At 39.7% G+C, this 20,590-nt stretch overlaps 2 protein-coding genes across 2 annotated transcripts; one reads left to right on the forward strand and one right to left on the reverse strand.

Moving 5' to 3' along the window:
* Positions 1-2,031: 2,031 nt before the first annotated feature.
* On the forward strand, positions 2,032-8,121 carry stard7 (StAR related lipid transfer domain containing 7). The gene is made up of 8 exons (XM_084383619.1): positions 2,032-3,782; positions 4,025-4,188; positions 4,364-4,413; positions 4,639-4,749; positions 4,971-5,053; positions 5,153-5,252; positions 5,343-5,427; positions 5,739-8,121. The coding sequence occupies exons 1-8, from the start codon at positions 3,328-3,330 to the stop codon at positions 5,915-5,917; spliced, it is 1,227 nt and encodes a 408-aa protein (XP_084239745.1). The 5' UTR covers positions 2,032-3,327; the 3' UTR covers positions 5,918-8,121.
* Positions 8,122-14,173: 6,052 nt separating this feature from the next.
* Positions 14,174-20,277, reverse strand: drg1 (developmentally regulated GTP binding protein 1). Its single transcript, XM_084382529.1, has 9 exons — positions 20,075-20,277; positions 18,057-18,180; positions 17,737-17,912; positions 17,582-17,651; positions 17,261-17,430; positions 16,345-16,475; positions 15,701-15,868; positions 15,435-15,557; positions 14,174-14,532 (listed from the first exon to the last, which is right to left on the reverse strand). The coding sequence occupies exons 1-9, from the start codon at positions 20,111-20,113 to the stop codon at positions 14,433-14,435; spliced, it is 1,101 nt and encodes a 366-aa protein (XP_084238655.1). The 5' UTR covers positions 20,114-20,277; the 3' UTR covers positions 14,174-14,432.
* Between the last annotated feature and the right edge of the window lie 313 nt (positions 20,278-20,590).

Here is a 20,590-nt window from a genome sequence, read left to right on the forward strand (position 1 = left end):
TTACTTATACTAATAATAATTACAAATAACAGTGTTGTCCTTCAAACACTGTCCGTTAACTCGATGTTAACGTAAGTCCAATGCTAGTGTTAGCCGGAGTTATAAACCATTGTGCTACGTATGCAGCCCTACAAGTTAGCTTATCTGTCTGTTCGTTGGCTATTACAAGCAGCGTTAATATGTGCCAAACATGTTGTTGGACCTAGGGTAGATTGTTAACTTGGTTATCAGGTCATTGATGGTGAGATGCCGTTTAACATTAATGTTAGGTTTCTTTCATGCCTGGCTCGAACCAAGGTTAATGGCGCAATGTAACCTGTCCTTTATGTTAATGGTAAACTATAGTTAGCAGTGTTGACCATCTGTCCAGCACACACTTGGCAGGTCATGGAAACTGGCTTCATCTTACCATACCGTCAAGCTGTTCCCATAACAGCTCAATAGGGTTGAGATATGGTGATAGCGCTGACCACTCCATTATAGACAGAATACTACCTGTAGTCTTCTTTCCTTGCCTAGTTTGGAGCTGTGCTTTGCTTTGTAGGATGAGGTTAGCTCCAATCAAGCGCCTTCCACAGGGAATGGCATGGTGTTGCAAAATGGAGTAATAGCCATACTTATTTACAATCCCTCACTCTAACTCTGTATAAATCTCTCACTTTACCAGCACTGAAGCACCCCAAGACCATTGCATTTCTTCCACCGCGCTTGACAGATGGTGTCAAGCACTCCTCATGCATCTTTTCATTTTGTTCTGCATCTTGCTAGTGTTTCATTGTGATTCAGACACACTTTTTTCCAGTCTTCCCCTCTCCAATTTGTGTGTTCTTCTGCCAAGCTTAATCTTTTCCTTTTATTGGCCAGTATCAGATAAGGCTTTTTCTTTGCTACTCTGCCAAGAAGGCCAGCATCCTGGAGTCACCTCTGCACTGTTGACGTTGGGACTTGTGTTTGGTAGGTACCATTTAACAAAGCTGCCAGTTGACAACCTGTGATGCATCTGTTTCTCAGATCAGAGACTTTTGTTCTTTCCTCTGTCCTTTTGCTCACTCGTGCACCAGGGCCTCTGATTTCTCTTTCTTTCATGGGTACAGCCAGTTTGTGCTGTTCTTTGAAGAAAGTAGTACACTGTTGTATGAAATATTTGGTTTCTTGGAAATTTCACTCATAGAATAGCCTTAATTTAATCTCAGAACAAGAATAGACCTACAAGTTTCCCAAGGAAGTTATTTTCTGTAATTATAATTGAACCCACAAATGCAGATGCTCCGGATACTCAACTAGCATTACGAAGGCCAATTGTATTGCATCTTAAGTCAGCACAACAGTTTTCAGCTGTGCTGACATGATTGCACAACAGTTTTCTAATGAACACTTAGCCTTTTATCACAATAAACTTGGATAAGCTAACACAATGTGAAAAATCAGCTATTTCCAGCTGAAATAGTCATTTACCACATCAGTTGTGACTAGATTGTTTTCTGATCATTTTAATGTTATTTTAATTGAATTAAATTGTGCTTTTGTTTAAAAAATAAGGAAGTTATATTGTCTAAGTAAACCCATATGTATAATTTAATTATTAAATACTGTAAATCTAATCTATTATTTATCATTTATACTGTAAATATATAAATATTCTAACTCCAACTCCCCAGAACAGAAAACTAATGATTGTGTGTGTTTGTTTTCTTTACAGATATGTAAACTGAGATAGAGGTGCATCATGTGTTCTTTCAAAACATCTTGCATCATGGTCTTGTGATACTGAAGTCACCTTCACTGCTTTCATGAGCAAGACACACATGACTGAAAAAAATAGTGATCACTATCCTAAGTGCCTGGACGGTTAAATTAATTACTCCCCTAGTTACACCCACTTAATTATTGTAATGACACTGTATTTAAAAATAATGAGAGTCCATAGATTGTGTTAATATTTAGGTTACATCATTACCTCTGGCCTTTTGTGTTTGGCAGGTTTGTGACATGTTATGCTGCAGGTTGAGCCTTTTTGATGTTAGGTGCAGTGCATACAGTGCATCTATTGATAAAATCCATTGATCACAGTTCTCTGATATATCTACGTCAAAGATTTATTTGTGTAATTATTAACTATGAACAAAAAAACCTGTCAGATTCAGTTGCAGGACTTCAGACTGCTCTATGGCAGCATCTCCTGTTCCCTGCATAATTAAACTGCGCCATCTGGCGTATATTACTCTAATTACAAGGCAAGTAATAACTCTTCTTTTCCCAGTAGAGTAAGAGAACCAAAGCATTTTTGAAAAACTATTTCTCTCGAGTTTTATTAAAACAGTCGAACTGTTGAAAGTTCAAATAACATATTAGTAATTAATGAAAATATTGTTTTTAGTCAATAGCACACATATAATCAATGCCAGTCAATTAAATTGGCCCATTTAGCCACAAAAGTGTACATTCTGTCTTGAGAAAGTATGCATGTTTTGACAAGTCTTTTTAACTAAGCTAAAGGCTACAATACACGTGGTGTCAGTCGTTGCCTAACACTTGTGACTTTGGCTCTGAACAGCACCGTTGGGGGGCGCCTTTGACTTCCTGTATTGGTTCAGCGTTTCTTAGAAACTGATCCTGGTCGAGGTTTGAAACGCCTCCTACTCAACAACACCAGCTAACCTGAGAAGCTGGGACCTAAAATCTGATCCCAGTTCGTCGAAGAAAACTACAGCTTTTGAGGCTTAAATTTGGACAGTCGAACTTGCTGGTGCCCGAGCAGCTATAGTTAAGACAGGCTCCGGCCAGGACCAATCAAATTTGTCCTAGAATGACAAACATCCAATCAACGTGTGCTTTACGATTTGTAAGGCGGGACTTCCGGGTGGGTGTGTGAGAGACGGTAGCAGGAGGAGGTCAAATGCACTGCAGGAGTTCGTAAAACGCGAGGCTGTCTCCAGGAAAGATACACAGGTAGACAGTTATGTTAGCGCTACAGTAAATAATATAGTTGACAGTGCGGTTATTAGAGTTTGGATCAATAACTAAGTGGGTGGTGTCGAGGTGTAGTTTGTCCGTGTCGCAGTAGTAGGCAGTTAACAGAGATAACGTAAGCTAGCTAAGGTTAATGCTAACACATGTCGCGTGCGCCTACACAGCTCGTTAACTAGCTATAACCACAGTAAAATGCTGACTTTTGCTCGCCTCAAGTCAGTATTATCATCTGTTTAACGGTAATGCTTGGTGCATTTCCTCAGATCAATATCTTTAGCTGCGAAATTCGTTAGCTAGCTGGTGAACTTTACTGGCATTTGTTTTGTCTTTGGGGAACTTGTCACGGTCATAGCTGTCATGTTTCACTCTGTCCCTCGCCGTCCGATTTGCGAGATCGGTGTAAATGCAGTGAGGCTTCAGAGCAGCCGAGTATTCAGGCGGACTGTCGAGGAGGGCAAAGAAAGGCTCGAGAAGGTACCATGGCTGGGCAGGAGCATGGGCCTGATGCTGGCCTGGCTCCAGAGGGCAAGTGTCGGTGTCAGTGAGACCGCAGGTTCTGGCCAAAAGAGGAAAGGTCTACTTTCCATCTTTGCGGACCATTGCAGCTTTGTGACCGGACAGAGGCTCCGGCGTGCCTGCCAGATCGGCGAGCTTTACTCCAACCTGTACTCCGAGCGGACCAGGTGGACCCTGGTTGGGAACATATGGCGCAGATTTCAGAGCAAGCATGCCCCAAATGGAAAACTCTTCGCGGCCATTGCTGGCATCTTCATATGGGACAACGAGAAGATTCAAGATGAGGAAATTCACAGGTTTGAAATCTTTCTTTAAATGGATAGACATATGATTGCATGACATATTACCGGAAATACCTTAGTTGAAATGCATAACAAACATAGATGAGGGCTCAACACCTTATTGAAACACACATTTCCTTTAATTTGTCACCCATCTGTGTAGAATGTAGCACTTAATATTGATGTAACCATGATCTACAATGTCTGTTTGCAGCATGCTGAATAGCCTGTCCTGTTATTTGTATCCCCTTCTGAAGGTGTGGACTTGAGCTACAGGCCCTGGAGTCTGTGAAAAGTCTAAACAAAGATTCAGGCAAAGCGGTTGGACAGGTGGAAGCTGGTTGGGAAGTTGTGATGGAGAAGAAGGACTTCAAAGTGTGGAAGCGTCCTATACCCAACAGTCACCTTTATGAATACAGAGGTTAGCCAACTCACAATCTCACATGTGTAACCAGGTCTCTGAAATGCAGATAAAGCACAACCTCAGCTCTCTCGGAGTTGATTTTGTGCTTTAGGTTTTTTCCTCGTACATTTGTTGTGATGATATTGGTATGATTCGTCTGAAAACTCAGCATCCTTTTATGTTTTACTTGCAGTGTTGGGCTCCTACAACGATGTCACCCCACGTCAGTTCTTCAATGTACAGGTACGGAAAAATCTCCCAAATGTTTATATTACTGGAATAGAATAACAATTACGCAAGTGGATCAAACTTGTATTGTCTTTTTGGTATGTTTCCATTACCCAACTACTCATGCACAAGCCACGTGTTTGTGCTGTATGTGTACAGCAAGAGAGCAACTGTAAAACTCACTCTATGTGCTATATTAAGCGCCTTACCCTTGACTTTGTGCTTTCCCCTTTCCCCTAGTTGGATACAGAGTACAGGAAGAAGTGGGATTCTCTCGTTATCAAGCTTGAAGTGGTGGACAGAGATGTCAGTACAGGCTCTGAAGTTGTGCACTGGGCCACACATTTTCCTGTGAGTTACTGTTGTTTGTTTTATTGGCCTAATGGGAGGAGGATATTTGTTTTACATAATCTGTGTACATGGGACACTTTGTCCTTTTTTTTGTATGAGCAAATTCTGACCTTTGCTGATCATTTGGTTTAGAGGACCTACTAGCCAGGTTAAAGTATATTAATTAGTTTTTATTTAAGACTGCCAGCTGTTATTTGATCTTGATTAATCTCTGTTCACAGTATCCAATGTATTCGAGGGACTATGTGTACGTGCGCCGCTATGATGTTGACGTAGACAACAATCTGATGGTCCTGGTATCCAAGTAAGACTTTAATTTTTATTTTTTTTTTCTGGAGTCATGCCTTGATTTTTGATGCATTACTACTAAATGAGTAACACGTCTGTGTCTTTATCATTACAGAGCTGTGCAGCATCCAAGAGTCCCAGAGAGTCAGGAATTTGTTAGAGTCCATTCATACCAGTCAAAGATGGTCATCCGCCCTCACAAGTCATTCGATGAGGTTTGTGATGACACAAATTAATTTAATCTGCGCCCAGAGTCCTGTGTTTTGTAGTCCTTGAGTTTGACTTTTCCATGTTTTCTTTTACAGAATGGATTCGATTACCTGCTAACCTACAGTGACAACCCTCAGACTGTCTTTCCCCGGTACTGTGTGAGCTGGATGGTGTCAAGTGGTAAGCTCTTTTGACTGGTTTAAAGTACTTAGGGCTGCATATAAAAATAATTATATTGCATTATTGATCATTGCTTTTTTTCAAGCAATAGTCTTCAAACTGAAAGATATTGAATTAACAGTGACATTAAGCACTAAATCCTTACATTTGAGAAGGTGGAACTAGTGAACGTTGCATTTTTGCTTGCTGTTACCTTCAGATTTATGTCTATTTTTGTACTCTGAATGTATTTTTCCTCACATACATTTCGTGTTTCCCCACTAAGTGTGCATATTCTACCCTGATAATAACACTTTCTTTGCTCCTGGCAGGTATGCCTGATTTCCTGGAGAAGCTGCATAATGCTGCCTTGAGGGCCAAGAACTTAGAAGTGGGGATCCATGACTACACAGGAGTCATTAAATCCAGCGATGGCAACCGCCAGCAGAGCCAGGAGCGCCACAGTGGAGAAAACCCACACACAGGTGGTCCTGGACAGATCTACGCATGACATGGATATTTTATAGACCAGGGGTGGTGATGGTGTGTTGTCACTTGCACTTGAACCCCAATTGAACCCTCCAGCCAACGTTTTCGGTACATTGTGCGAACTGCAAATGGAAGTTGCAACCTAATTTAAAGACAGATATACATTATGTCCATCCATAGACATGGTTATAGTGGTTGTAGATGAGATCTAACAAGACAATAGGCTGTGTTGGTGACAGCATTACTGTCCTTTGGAGAAAATGTTGCCATGGAAATAGTCATCCAGACTGCTGCTGGCATGGGCACTGCCTTTGTGAATGCTACGTGACGTTTTTCGCCTCTTTTGGTGATGATGTATGACTTGGTATGACCGTTGGTAAGATCGAGCCAAAATTCCTAATTGTAGAGATGCTTTTGCCAAAGCACTGTTTGTCCCATTTTAACGTTCTGTCTTGTCTTCCATTCTTCGACAAAGCTTGATTTCAGAGGCTGTTCAGACCATTGGCAGCCATGTCACTGCATTAGTGTCTGGTGTCATCTCAGCGAGATGTTGCAGAAACGGTTGTAAAGTATTTCACATAGAACGGGAACTATGGCGGGATTCTGGTCAACATAATCACTGAGAAAACTACGGCCAAGATGTCTGCACAGACAGATGAAGAATTGAGGCCTCTGCGGGAAACACTTTTGAACATGTTTCTTCATTTCATGAATTTAAATCAACTGGTTTAACATTTGCTTGCAGCATGAGTGGTTGATCTTCAAATGACTGGACAAGGTGGATTTAATAAAATTAAATAGAAAGTGTTTCCAATTTTGGAAAAGAAGTCCACAGAATTGAAATTGAAAACTTGAGGGCTTCTTCGTGTTTTCAGGATGGCATTGTTTTCTGTCAGCACAGTAGAGGGTTCACGCTTTCCATCTCACCGTGTTTGTTTCGAAACTGCCAGCGTTGACAAAACAGCCTTCTGGAGATAAACCAGTCCTTCAGCACTCGGGGCATAGTGTCTTACAACAACCACAACATAAATCCTCAGATACAATGATACTGATGTGCTTCAGTGTAGTTTGACTAGCAATGCAAAGCTACATAGATAATAAACATATGCCCTTTTCAGAGGAACATAGAGCACTTGTGCCGCATCACATTCATTTACATTTCATAAGAATTGTTGTTCCATTTCAGCTCAATTATTTTTTTTTATCCTGGTGTTCACAACCGTTGTAGCAGACATCACTAAAGTTTGCACTATTGGGAGTTAGGGATGTTAATGTTTTCTATATGTTACTGTAGATCTTGTACATTCATAAAGTCATTGCCTGAGTACTGGAAGTCCCTGTTCTAATGACTACAACAAGCTCTGAAACATGTTTGTTCTCCTTTGTGATTCTCCAGTTTTTCTTATTAACGTGGGTCCTACTGAAACACCATAGAAATTCATACTTCCAAATCATCCTTGTTGCTTTTCTAGCTAACTGTTTGCAGAGGGTGTTATGAATGTACAAAGAGCACCACCTGCTGTGGAATAAAACATCGCCTAATAAAGTACACTGTTTACAGCCTGACAATCTGGCAAAAATATCTTGAAATCCATTTTTAATTAAAAACATCTCATCCTGTATCATTATTTAATGTCATATTTGTTATCCGGGATACATCGGAGTGAATCAGCTGCAGTAACTGTCTCAAGATAAAGCAGTACAGTGGGATCCACTTTTGTGATGGTTTTCCCAAGTGTATTAATACTTCCCCATTGTGTCAAAAATGTGTATAATTCTGTAGTGAAGTTTTTCCTGCTATTTAATCTGACAAAAATGCCAATGTGAGATAAAAATGACATATGTAGACAGTGTGAGAGAGGAACTAAAATGCTTGTTTTTCATATTTTCTTGTGTGAGAACAGGGTTTGATGAGATCACGATAACCCAATTAAACATTATGCAATGTTTGCAAATGTTGAGCTTGTGAATGTAACCTGTTAATGCTCTGTCGTTTGAAGACACCTGCGTGCCACCTGCAGTAGTCTAAAAGAGTCGTCACATACTTTTTTTGTGTTTTCTTTCTGCTGGCGGTATGACTAATTTGTTGTGATTAGCTACCACATGTGAATTACTTTAGGAACAAGAAATAATTGTGTGGAAATGAGCTGATGCACCCTGTGATTTCAAGAATTTTTGAAATGAAAGAATGACTAATCAGATCAAATAAACAGATCTTCATGTGTATCTGACTGTGTGGGGCTGCTGATTATAGAGCGTTCTTGGTTTTGATCTTGTCTTGGTTGAGAAAAGGCTGATTAGCATCGTTTATGTGCAAAACCACAAGACTGGACAGCGCAGTCCAGTCTAATGGGATAATCTGTAAACCCTGCTTTCCCTGTCTGGGTATAAGGTCAGAGACAGACTGCTCAGAGAGGCTTCACACTTTACTGATAACATGGTCTGCTCAGCTGATCAGCTTGGAATAAGACCAATTCCACTGTAGCTGTAGCCCAAAACAAGACTACATACTAATACTTCAGTGTATTTACTACATAGTGAGTAAATGCATATGCGACAATATAAATATATTCCCATTATATAATAAGGAAATGATACATATGTGACGTTGGCTTTATGTTTATCTGCTTCACCTACATAAATACAAAACCCAAAATATATATAAAGGATGAGTGAGGGTGTTGGCTATATGGAAACCACACCCAAAGTCTCTTTATATATACAGACAATGACACAGAAGAATACAGTAAATGAACATTTTCATTCCGTAAGATAACTCTTATTCGATATTTGACAGAAAACTGACCATGGGATGTTTTATATAAAGGAAAATGAAGACACCAAGCTCAAACTTTAGAAAGATGCTTCCAGTTACTTATTAATTCATTTTATTTTTTGTCTTCTCAAAGGTTTTTTTTTTGGGGGGGGGAGCGGTTTCACCACCACCCACAATTTATTGAAAACGTTTTCAGCTTGTTTGCAGCTCCAATTTAGCTGTGCATTGCATTGTGGGAGAATAGTATCCATCAAAAGCACATAAAAAAATCAGCCGCACACATTTCATGCTCAAAACCAGCCTTGTATCAGTATATAGTAGATTTGGGACATGATGTGTATTGTTAACTAAATTGTTGTTAGAATGCAGGCTTTTAGCTTAAACTGTGTTTGCATTGGAACAACACATTATATTTGAATGATATGTTGAGTATAGAATAATTTCCCCAAGTAAACGTCCACTCTGATCGGTGTATACACTGAGTTTGCTAGGCAGAAATTGTTTAATGAAGACCAAACTCTGCTCTCAGGTTTTGTTTTGAGAGACTTACCGAATACTGGTCCTTGAAAGTTGCTTACTGTCTGTGCCTCTAATTCTGTTCACTGTGGTCTTTCATTTTCATTGTACGATCTCAGTCTCACAAGAATATCTGCATTCCGCTTTTTCACAGAAGACATTTTGAACATGTGACTGCAGGAAAAAGCACAGATGTAAATAATGATTTGAGTGATGGCTGAATTCCATTTAGCTGCTTCAGTTCAGGGTCATATGTGCTGGTGTCATGGTTTACTGCAACACTTGTATAGAACAGAGTGTAAATGTTATGGGCTTTTCCTACTATGACAAGTTAAAATGTCTGCTGTGAAGAGAGCCATTAATATTGTTTAATCAAAAGAATTTGATAAAGTGGATTTGAAATAAAAATATAATAACTGCATTCAAGATGGCAGCTACGGCCAATTTTGTCACCTCATCCGTGGTACAATCCCTGTAAAATAAAGGTACAACCCACAATCCATCGGTGACAATGTTCATCATTTTAACTGGCACACACTATATCCTGCTAATATTAAAATTCCCAAACAAAGGAGGGTGCATTTTGTTGTGTACGCCAAATGCATTCATAAATATTTCTTCAGGATGGAGGGCATTTACTCACTACAACAAGACAAGGTTCTTGGTGTACTTCATCGCTGTAATGGTCATTCTGACAGTGATTTAAACCCAAAAGTCTTACATCAGTGTTTTATAGAGTACATTATCATCTAATGTCTGCAGCACGAGGCGTGTTTGGAAAAATTAATCAGTTGAAAGAAGAGTCATAAAGAAAGCAGGAGTCTGGTTTGATCATTTAAAATTTATTGGTTAAATGCATTAGTTGTGATTTGACTTATGGGATAACATTGACTGGAATGTAAGTGGGAACTGTATAGAAACTAAACTCATATAATTTTATCATCATTAAGAGCATATACTCTGAACACATGGACTTGAATGTCTCAGGGTTTGATTTATGTATCAGTGAAGCGTCTGCAGTCTTTAAGGTATGACCTCCACTTGCTGAAATTATTAGCCATAGTTAAAAGCCCCTGAGCACTTATAGTAATTGATCGTTTCCACAAATCTGCCAAACTGACACCAACCAGGTTGTAGAAAATGACTGTTTTATGCAATAAAACCCTTTGAGCCCCACTCTTCATTAAATATAAAGAAACATTGCCAGTAAAACACACAGGATGTTTGGATGGTATTTATTGGTCAAAGTCTTTGAGTACATCATGACATAAAACGACATGAATACGAACACGAACAACAAACCTTATCGGTCATTTTGTACATACCGAAGAGTCTCAGTTTCCTCCAAAGATTTCAGTTTTATTGCCCTATTGTAGTTTTATTTATATTTCTACATTTCAAAGATGCACAAGTACATTACTGACTTCAAAATGGAAATCAGAGTTTTTGAATTTCTCGGGATTCCACGACTGAAGGAAGATTGAGCTCACAAGCCTCCAAGGTGCTTGGCACAACCATGGACAGAAGATGCACTGCATGGTTAGATCAAGCACAATGGGGTCCTGGGCAAAGACAGGTCACCCAATGCAGATGACAGGAGATCCAGATTGACATTAGGTGCCCGAGTGACTTTGTCGCTTCTTAAAGTAAATGTAAGTAAAGAGAGAAAACCAGTAAAACAGAAATATACTTTTTGCTTTCGTATCATCCTTGGTGAGCAATGTGAAGTATCAACAGTCCTACCAGATATACATTATCGTCAAAGTATTTTCTACAAGTTGAAGAACAATCCCAAGGCTTGATTCCTATCTGCAGTCCAAGAATTGAAAAAGTCCAAAGGTGTGAGGGAGGGGATCCAGGAATGAAACAAAACCCCAACACATCGCAACACTGCTTTACATCACGATTAGAAAAGAATAGTTGCAGTTAAGAACATCTGCAGGATTAAAAAAAAAGATTAGTCATAGGTCACACCCACTGCGGAAAAAAGGGCTGCGCACGAACTGCGTCAAACCCCACCCTCCCGTCCTTCGCACCCAACTCTGCCAGACACGACTAAAAAAAATTATACAAATTCGATCACTATTTCACACAAACATTCAAATATGAAACATTTTCTTGGAAAGATTTACAGTAGGCCTGAGGAATGGCGGCGTAATCAAATTAGTTCTCCATCACTCTATTGGGTGTTCTTCAACTGATCAATCTAAACAGAGTTTGGGTGATTCATCAGTGAGCTTGTTAGGTTTCGCAGCTTCTTAAAGAGTCCACTCTCTGAAATTTTACAAGTAATTGACCAAAAAAAAAAAAAAACAAGTCTTGGAGGCCTAGGATACCAATGGACTCAAGAATGATAGTTATCGTTGAGGACATTTACCATCCTCCTTACCCTTCCTGACGTTTTAGTCCTAACTACGTTAACGGTCACTGAGTGCAATGTCAAGAGTCATGATACCATCAAGCTAAGAGAGCTGTTTCTCCAAAAAGCTTTGACAATCTAGTTACCTTGTGTGTCTTTCAGCTCCCCTGGGACATCTTTGCTTAAAATGAGAAGGCATTGGTGCGATAATCAAGTTAGAGCTCTGGCAACTGAACCACTTTGTGTGATGAAATTACACCACAATACATATTAATGCACCAAAGAGAAACCCTGCATTTGTTGCGACCAAATGGCACGAAAATGGGAGTACTTTGGGTGAAAATGGTGGGCGGTGGCGGTGAAACAGACCTCTGTGTTTCAGAACAATGAGGATGTTTCAAAGGGATGCAGTGTGGCTGATGGGATGGTTTGATGTTTTTTTTTTTTTATGCATGGATGATTGTGATACATGATTATGCGTCCTTACCTTCTTCCTCCAAAAAGGATCACCGCACTCAGGAGTTGCAGTCGAACTCATGCGTCTCAGAATTCTAAATTTGACTAAAAAATGTTAGTCATTTACCATCAAAAGTTTCTGATTTAAAGCAAAAAAGTACTTAAAATAGTCTTCAGACTCAGGGTCTCCAACAAACTACCAAAGCAACTCTACAAATGTAAGACTTAATCAGAACTTACTCTGTATTTTACTGACAACCTCCAGCTGCCGTCCCTGGAAAGTCTTTCCAAGCAACCCACCTTTCCGTCCTCTGGTCCCACAGTCGATGTTCGGTGCCGCCGGTAGACTGAGGCGAGTGGGTGCTCTCAGAGCTGTGTCTTGGAGTCTTCTAGCTTGCTCTACTGGAGGCAGACTGTCCTGACTGCGTCCTCAGCACCCTTCAAGTCCCTATCTCCTGCCCCTCCTTCAAGCTAGGAGGGGTTGGTGATGTTCTCTTGGGATAGGTGCACTGGCAAGGAGGACTTGGTCAGGCTGGGATTGGACGTGGGTTGGGGAGTCTGGGGGGGCCGCTGGTTCCGCATTTCATAAATATTAATACAGAGTCCTCCCTCTCCAAATGGGTAGATTCTTTAATTTTGTTAGAGGGGGAAGTGCTTTATTCACTTAATGGCTTTTATTAGTGCCCGGTCTTCAACTCTTTCATTAGCTAAAGTGCTGCTATAATTTACAGGGTAAAGGGGGGTGGGGAAGGGGTGGTGTCTGAGGAGGGTTGATCCTGCTGCTGTGGGACAGCCAGGCAAAGGCACTACCATCAACCACTGCGGCTTTTTCCTAAAAAGTAGCTTTTCTCTCAGAAAGAACCAAAGTGTATAACATCAGATGCACTCGATAGCATCCTCATTGACCGTTATAGTATTGCCTATGTGTTGTCTCTCCTGCACATCTACTTTTTACAGATATATTAACTTAATCCTGTTGCATGTCTGAATCCTTGTTCAACATCCAAGACCAACATTGTTCAGAATACAGTGTAACCAGTAATTAATATGTTACATTGATGGCACTTCTGACAATTAAATGGCTTCTTATATATGAGCGGAAACAGTTTGTTTCTGTGGTCTTCCAGAGCAGTTTTTCTCTTTACCGCAGAGGATTTAGTTCACTGGGGAACAAATATTGAGATGTTGTATGATTTTATATTCTCGATGGTAAATGCTGATAGGCAAGATTGTTTAAGGTGCCGCTTTGTATAATGGCTATATATCTTAGATGGCTACATTTTACTGTTTCATATGTATATATATATATATATATATATATATATATATATATATATATATACATATATATGTATATATATATGTGTGTGTGTGTGTGTGTATATATATATATAGAGATATATATGTATATAGTTAGATAAATGTAAGAGTCAGAACCACAGCACCGCATCTTTGCAGCATACTCAATATGCTATGAAACAAGCCCATATAGCTACCGGAGCATTGTATGTAGCTTTATTGTTTGATTCGATGAAGTCTGGAGTCTTTATTTTTCAAATGTCCAGTCTGACTCTATCATACCATAGTCTATATACTAGTATATGCACTGGCGCCATCCAGTGCAATCACTGGCCAGTACCAGGTGCTCAGACACAAAATGGCCGCCCCACACTTCATGCAGGTTGCAACAGAACGACATTAGATAATGCAAGCTTCCAGAAGTGCCCCCAGCTCTGATGAAATGCTCTTTATTTTGCTCTGTGGAGTCTTGTTAGTTGTGAACAGCTGGCGTATGATGTCCCCAGACTGCGTCTGAGTGAATGAACTGATTAACCTGAGTGGCCGTCCCTAGCAGAGAAAGGGGGTGGGCCACCAGCCTGAATAACTGCCTTCATCATCAATGTCACATAAATCACTTAGCTGGACAAGGCTTTCAAATGAGACTTTGCTTTTTTCCTCTGAGCCAGACTGGAGTGGTCGCGATAAATGCTGTTGCTAAGTGCAGCTGTGTTTCTGAAGGAGACCATGTAACTGTGAACGAGCAAAGGACTCAGTGATGCAATATTTCTGTGCCGCTTTAGTGGCAACCACCACGTTATATCATCTTGTTACCTTTGATACGTCCATGCTAACATTCATGTGGAAGTGTGCACAAAAAGACAAAAGCAAGATTCCTTAATGTTTTTTATTGTACAGATTTTTTGTAGATTTTATTGCAAGCCTTAACCAATATTCAATATGAACTATTCATGGTGTTAAGTACTGTAGGTTCTTTTAAACGTGACACTTACATTCATGTCATTTTATTTTTAAATTAGAGCAGAAAACTGGGAACCACATGGCACAGATGCTCTTATGGATATGTGTGGTGATTTACTGAGCAACTGTACAGAACACTTTGTGATACAGAGGCCATGCAGTGAGCTCCTTTTACTTTTTCACTAGCTGGATAACATCTTCATCATCCATCACGTGGTCCTTGCCCACCTTCTGAGGATTGTGTTTCACAGACGCTCCCCACACGAGTGCGCTGAAAGAGGAACAGTTATAAAATCATTAATATTTCTGTACACAAATGATACCTAGGAGGTAAAGAGGATGCATTTTTCAATTTACATCATCCTATATAAAACACAAAAAGGATGAAGGAGCTCAACATGTGATAGCTGACACCAGAAAATTATTTATACAGACATTATGCTTCTTCTTTCTGCACTATAAAATAACCTACAGGGTCCAATAACGCCCTCTAGTCACAAAAGCTTTCTAATCACATGTGTCACCGTTTGACCCGTTCATTCCCTGGAGGATGGGTAATGCTCAGCAGCATTAACATATCGACTGATTGATGATCTTGGCTCTCCCATTTAGAGATGGTGGTGCAACACATCTCAGATCCTAATCCGGACTCTCACGTTAATGCTTATCTGGCGTACCTCGCCATGAAGGAGGAAATGGCGGTGACTGAAGCGACCGTGTTGTTTTAAACCATTTGATGACCACTTATCATTCGGGTGTATGGGAACTCGATTAATGCCTTTTTGTGAGAAACCTAACTGGTAATAAATTAAATTGAGTGTGACATAAAGCTGACATCATTGTTAGATGTAAATGATCCTCATATGCCATGTGAGCGAATTTTTTTTTTCACCACCGGCTGAAGAAGAAGCATTTGAAGACAAATCTATTTCCAATATTCTATCTATATGAACCGCAAATGAGACTACAGTTAAACACAAATTCAAACATGTTTATATAACAAGCCTGATTAGACACATTAACCATTCCTGCCTTTAAAGGGTTAAGATTTAATTTCCTGGACAGTAAGTGTAAGGATTTAGGATTAGGAAAAAGAAAAACACACAATCAAATCTGTGTGTGTAGAGACAGAAATCAAAAATCAAAGACTTTAACCAATTCTGCAGTACTTACTACTTCAATTCTTTGATGAGATTTTTGTGAATCTTTAAGCAGAAATCCTCGACTGAAGTCCGTCCGTCAGGGAGGACAACAGGAGATGTGTAATCAGGAAGCTGGCCTTTGGGTTTAGTGTAGCTGCAAATGAGCACATGATATCAGTCAAATTCTGCAGCCTGAAGCAACAAACATTTGAATTTCACACAGACTCCTTGTTCTGCACCATTTAAATTCCCAACTGTCTTTCGCCCCCTTGTGGTGACTGTATAAACAACTCTTACATGCGCACAAGCTGTAGATAGTCCCACATCTTCTCCAGCAGGTCGTCGAAGTTCCAGCGGTGGTGGGCGGAGATGGGGACACAGTGGGGCACCTTGTAGATGATGTCGAGTTCCTCGATGGAGATCTGGTCGATTTTGTTGAGCACGTAAATGCAGGGGATGTAGACCCTATGGTGACAAGACACTGTGAGTGGCTGTTGTTCATAAAAAATGCATAAAAACTGATGCATATTTAAAAACAGATATTCTATCATTATCGTGATATGAGACCATAAATTGTTGTAGATTTTGGATAATGTTATATTAGGGAGGTTTTGCTGTTGCCATGTGTGTTGCCTGGCAATGAAACAGTCCTAGGAGGTGAGTTTTTTTATATTTAATTACATTCATGAATGGTAATCCCATAGGTTTTCAGTAATAGATGACATTGCTGTACTCAAGATTACACTATACCTTACACACATATGAAAAAAAGGTAATTGGTCTGAAAATGCAAGGTTGGAAACCTCCTGTGACATATGAACAGCCTTTTCAAACATATCTGCATTGGTATAGTGGGAATTGAAATGGGATTGAAGATTTCAACAAGCCACACCCACTGGGAATGACTAAGGAAGGCCCATTCTGGCACTTCAGCAGCTTACCGATTTCCCTCCACCACATCAATGAGGTCATCAGCTGTGGAGTCGCTGCGCAGAGTGATGTCGGCATTGTGGATCTTGTACTCTGCCAGGATACTCTTCACAGTCTCAGCATCCAGCTCAGTTTGTGCACACTTAATAGAAAGAGACAGGCTTGATGTCAATCAGCACCAGAACGTGACACACTTTACACATATTAAACAGTGGCAAAAATGGATGATTTTCACATTGTACAGCTTAGATCGGGATTCAAATACAGCATAATGAAAATCTGGAAGGAGTATAGGAGAATAAATATGCAGGAACAACATCATTAAGTGTAGTCTTATGCATATCCACCAGAGGGCAGCATACAAAAGTGTTTCATTGACACCAAAATGATCACACATACACATGGGTGACACATTAAAGGAAAAAGGAAAACAATTCTCCAAAACTGCAAGAGGTTACAGGATCTTCTCTCACTCTCACTTGAACAAATCTAATCATAAAGTGCTCAGTCACACTTTATCTGACGTAATGTAAGCTATTTTATTGACGTTGGAGTGAATTTAAGTTCCCCATGATAAGCATTTACACAAACATTTATATAACTTCTTTATACACACACAGGTTATTCAAGGCTTTTACATGTTTGTTAAAGCTAATGAGATGCCAGAAAAATCCCCATTATTAAAATGACATCCTTGACAACTCAAATCCTTCACGACAGAAAAATAGCAGTATTAAGGGATTTCCTGTAATAGTGTGGTGGTTCTCGCATGACGAATGACAAGTAGACAACCAGTATTATAACACACACATGACGCCACTAAAACCAAGTGAATACTCTTATCAGAATTACATTATTCCTTTCAGTGACTCATTCAGAAGTTTCCTTTTCTGATTTTTAATAGCTGTCATTCAGTGTGAGACGTACTGTAGCTGTGAAGTTGATGCCTCCTTTGTCCTTCTTTTTGAAGCCGATGTTGGGTGGTTGCTTGTTAAGTCGGATGCCAAAGCCCTCCAGCTCGTGTTCTATCAGCTTCTTGTGGCCAAGAGGCTTCAACACATCGAGCACTATCAGGATTAAGTTGCAAGTTCGAGCCACTGAAACAAAGGGAGGAGGGTGACGCAGACAGTGGTTGGAGCAGGAAGCGATCAAAAGGGAAAAACTCAATTTAACTGGTCTGATTCTTTGGTTTAAAATTCTATTTTGTCAATGAAAACCTGTTTCAGTCTCACTGATAACATCTTTTACCTGCGATGACCTGTCTGCCTCGGCCCTTGCCATCCTTGGCACCCTCAATGATTCCTGGGAGATCCAGGAGCTGAGAAGGGAGAGGCATGAAAGAAAAATAAGTAACCCACTGACAACACTTTTGAAAAAACTGAACAAATAAGAAAAACGTGTACCTGAATTTTGGCACCTTTGTAGCGAATGACTCCGGGAACAGTCGTAAGGGTGGTGAACTCATAGGCAGCAACCTCTGAGTACACACCTGCAAGGTTACTGAGCAGTGTAGACTTTCCCACTGAAGGGAAACCAACAAAACCAATACGAGCATCGCCGGTTTTCGCAACATCGAAACCTAAAAGACAAATAAGATTTGGAAACTTAGATCAACCAAATATCCACTCTGATGCTTTAGATAACAGAAAAAGACTATATAACCTGTGTAATGAAACCTACATCAGAGTAGAAAGTGTACAAAGTTCCTAAAAATAATGATTACCTTCTCCTGCTGCACCACCGCTGCCTCCTTTTGGTGTGATGAGCTCCCTCCTCAGTTTGGCAAGACGTGCTTTGAGCAGACCCAAGTGGTGAGCTGTGGCCTTGTTCCTCTGCGTCCTGGCCATCTACAAACAGTAACAACACCAGCGTGAGGTCTTATACTAGCTCCAGTTTTAAGAGGTATAACTAAAGATTACACAGCTGAAGAAAAACAACATCTTGTGGAGCACATGTTGCAACATACTGACAGCTTGTCCGGGGTGCTTCCCTGCATTGCATCCATTGCATGCTGGGATAGGCTTGGGGCTATAAAATAAATAAATTATGGAAGCATGGTGCGTCCTTTATAGATCATTATATCTTCAGTAAAATGTTCTTATTGTGAATTTATTGCAATAAAAATGCACCATTAAGCCCTCAAATTCAGCTCAAGTGTTAACAATAGGGAGTTTTATACGTAGAAGACTAACTTCAAAAGTTTCTTACTTGAACTAATTAACTCAGACTACTGAAGCTTCACATAAGCTAATGATAAACTGTGGAATACATTTTTGCGGACAGAGAAGACTGAAGATCATCATGTACGTTATGTACACTTCATCATGAAGTGCATCAGGAAGAGCTCCTGTATGACCAATATCAACAGTTTCAGTGTTTACATGGGCAAATGACTTGTCTTGTTTGGGGACAGGGAACATATCCTTTAGTTGTCAAATATTAAATAAATCCTTTTTTGATAATTGAAAGTGCAAAATTCTCTGATTCCAGCTTTTTAAATACAAGCGCTTTTTCTGGTGTTTTTACTCCTCTATGAGAATAAAGTGATTATCTTTTGGTCGTGGAGCCCAAAAAAAGAGACATTTTTAGGATGTTATTTTAGGATTAACTAATCATTAAATCAAGAAAATAATTGTTTGTTGTAGCCCTACTATCATTTTAAGTAACTAGAAGGTGGGATTTAATGCAATGACGACTATGGATAATCAGAATCAGAAATACTTTATCGATCCATGAGGGGGAATTACTCGGGACCTGTAGCTCCTTCTAAAACAAAAATATCACACTATAGAGAGATTTGAACAAAATACACATAACTCTGCATTAAACTATGTTTTGACAACAATATATTTACATTTATAAATAGAATTGCTACTAGAAATAGAGATGTAACTGGACATCACTGTAAATGAGGGCAACCTCAATGATTCTTTGAGTGTAAATAAAGGCTTGAATTTAACTGATTTGAAAGATATGTGCATTGTACCACACTATTATTGTAATTTAGATAAAACTGGCTTATACTGCAGTATGTAAGAGTTGACAGTAGTAACCAGGATAAATAAATGCTACAAATAATAGAAGAATATTGCACAGAAAAATGGTTTTGAAGGGTGCGGTACCATCTTCTGATTTGTGTTGAAAGTGTTGTGTTCTGGTCAGTGATAAGGGGTCACAGTAATTTAAAATACCTAAATAACCAACGCTGCAACAGATTTTTGATCCCTTGGCAGTCTGTCACACACACTTTGTGGCCCAGTGTATTGGGAAGTAACACACTGACACGTCGAAAAAAGCCGGTTGCTAAATAAAAAGTTGACTTTCACAATACGTTACTTTAGGATTAAATCTAGATGTGTTTAAGGGCTATCGGAAACAGATGACTGTGGGTGCGAGATTAAACACAACGTCAAACCTGTATACGGTTGATAATTTGATTGGCAGCCAATCAAACTGAATCTGGAGTCAGCACTAGCTGTATCTGTGCTACCGACCTAGCTAGGGGATAGCAACAACCTCTAACTTTTAATGTTTCATCTATAATACATTAACAAGCCGAATGCGCATATATGGCAGCTTCCCATCTTACCATTTCAATACATATTGTACTCTGTCAAGCAATAATAAAGTGTACAACGAGGCCCAGCTGTTTGAGCTAGGCTAATATTTGCTAGCGTTAACGGCTAGCGGCTAGCTAAAACGTGACTCCATGAGTTAGCCAGCTGTCTGCTTACACCTTACCTCACTTTCAATTTCTGCTATTTTGGCGAGTATACTCATGGTGACGGGTATTCCTGTGTCCAACCGACGTTAACGAAAGAAGTTGGAGAGATTTCACATGGAAGTTGGCAAAGTTAGATGTTATTTAGCATGCACACTAGCCTATACCACGCAAGTGGCCGCTTAGCGCTTCTTCGCGGGAAATCTCGCGAGGATATCGTCGTGGAGGAGCATTGTGCCCAGTGCGTTGACTAACAGGACAAATGTTATAAAGAGGGAGCAATGCACACAGTACATCATCTCTCTGAACAAACATAATCAGAGTTGGTAGTGCATGCTTTCTCTAGGAAAAAGTGACATTTGGTTTTAACAGAGATGGTTAAATTATATTGCTCATCTGCCAAATGCATAAATGTATATATTTAAACCACCTTTACTTACATACATACTACACACTACACTTAATTAAATGTTTGAGGTACTTTACTCCCTATACTCTACTTGAATAATTCCCATTTATGAATTTATACTTCTACA

Source organism: Pagrus pagrus (assembly GCF_965226575.1).
Source record: "Pagrus pagrus genome assembly, chromosome: 19".
Classification (NCBI taxonomy): Eukaryota; Metazoa; Chordata; class Actinopteri; order Spariformes; family Sparidae; genus Pagrus; species Pagrus pagrus.

What these genes read in the sequence shown, in the direction of transcription:
- stard7 (XM_084383619.1), top strand. Translation starts at nt 3,328, where the DNA reads ATGTTTCACTCTGTCCCTCGCCGTCCGATTTGCGAGATCGGTGTAAAT. An exon ending in ACTGGGCCACACATTTTCCT is followed by an intron (nt 4,750 to 4,970) that starts GTGAGTTACTGT and finishes CTCTGTTCACAG; the next exon opens with TATCCAATGTATTCGAGGGA. An exon ending in GAGCTGGATGGTGTCAAGTG is followed by an intron (nt 5,428 to 5,738) that starts GTAAGCTCTTTT and finishes TGCTCCTGGCAG; the next exon opens with GTATGCCTGATTTCCTGGAG.
- drg1 (XM_084382529.1), bottom strand. Translation starts at nt 20,113, where the DNA reads ATGAGTATACTCGCCAAAATAGCAGAAATTGAAAGTGAG. An exon ending in GCATCAACTTCACAGCTACA is followed by an intron (nt 16,476 to 17,260) that starts GTACGTCTCACA and finishes CTTTCTATTAAG; the next exon opens with TGTGCACAAACTGAGCTGGA. An exon ending in TATCTACAGCTTGTGCGCAT is followed by an intron (nt 15,558 to 15,700) that starts GTAAGAGTTGTT and finishes GCTCATTTGCAG; the next exon opens with CTACACTAAACCCAAAGGCC.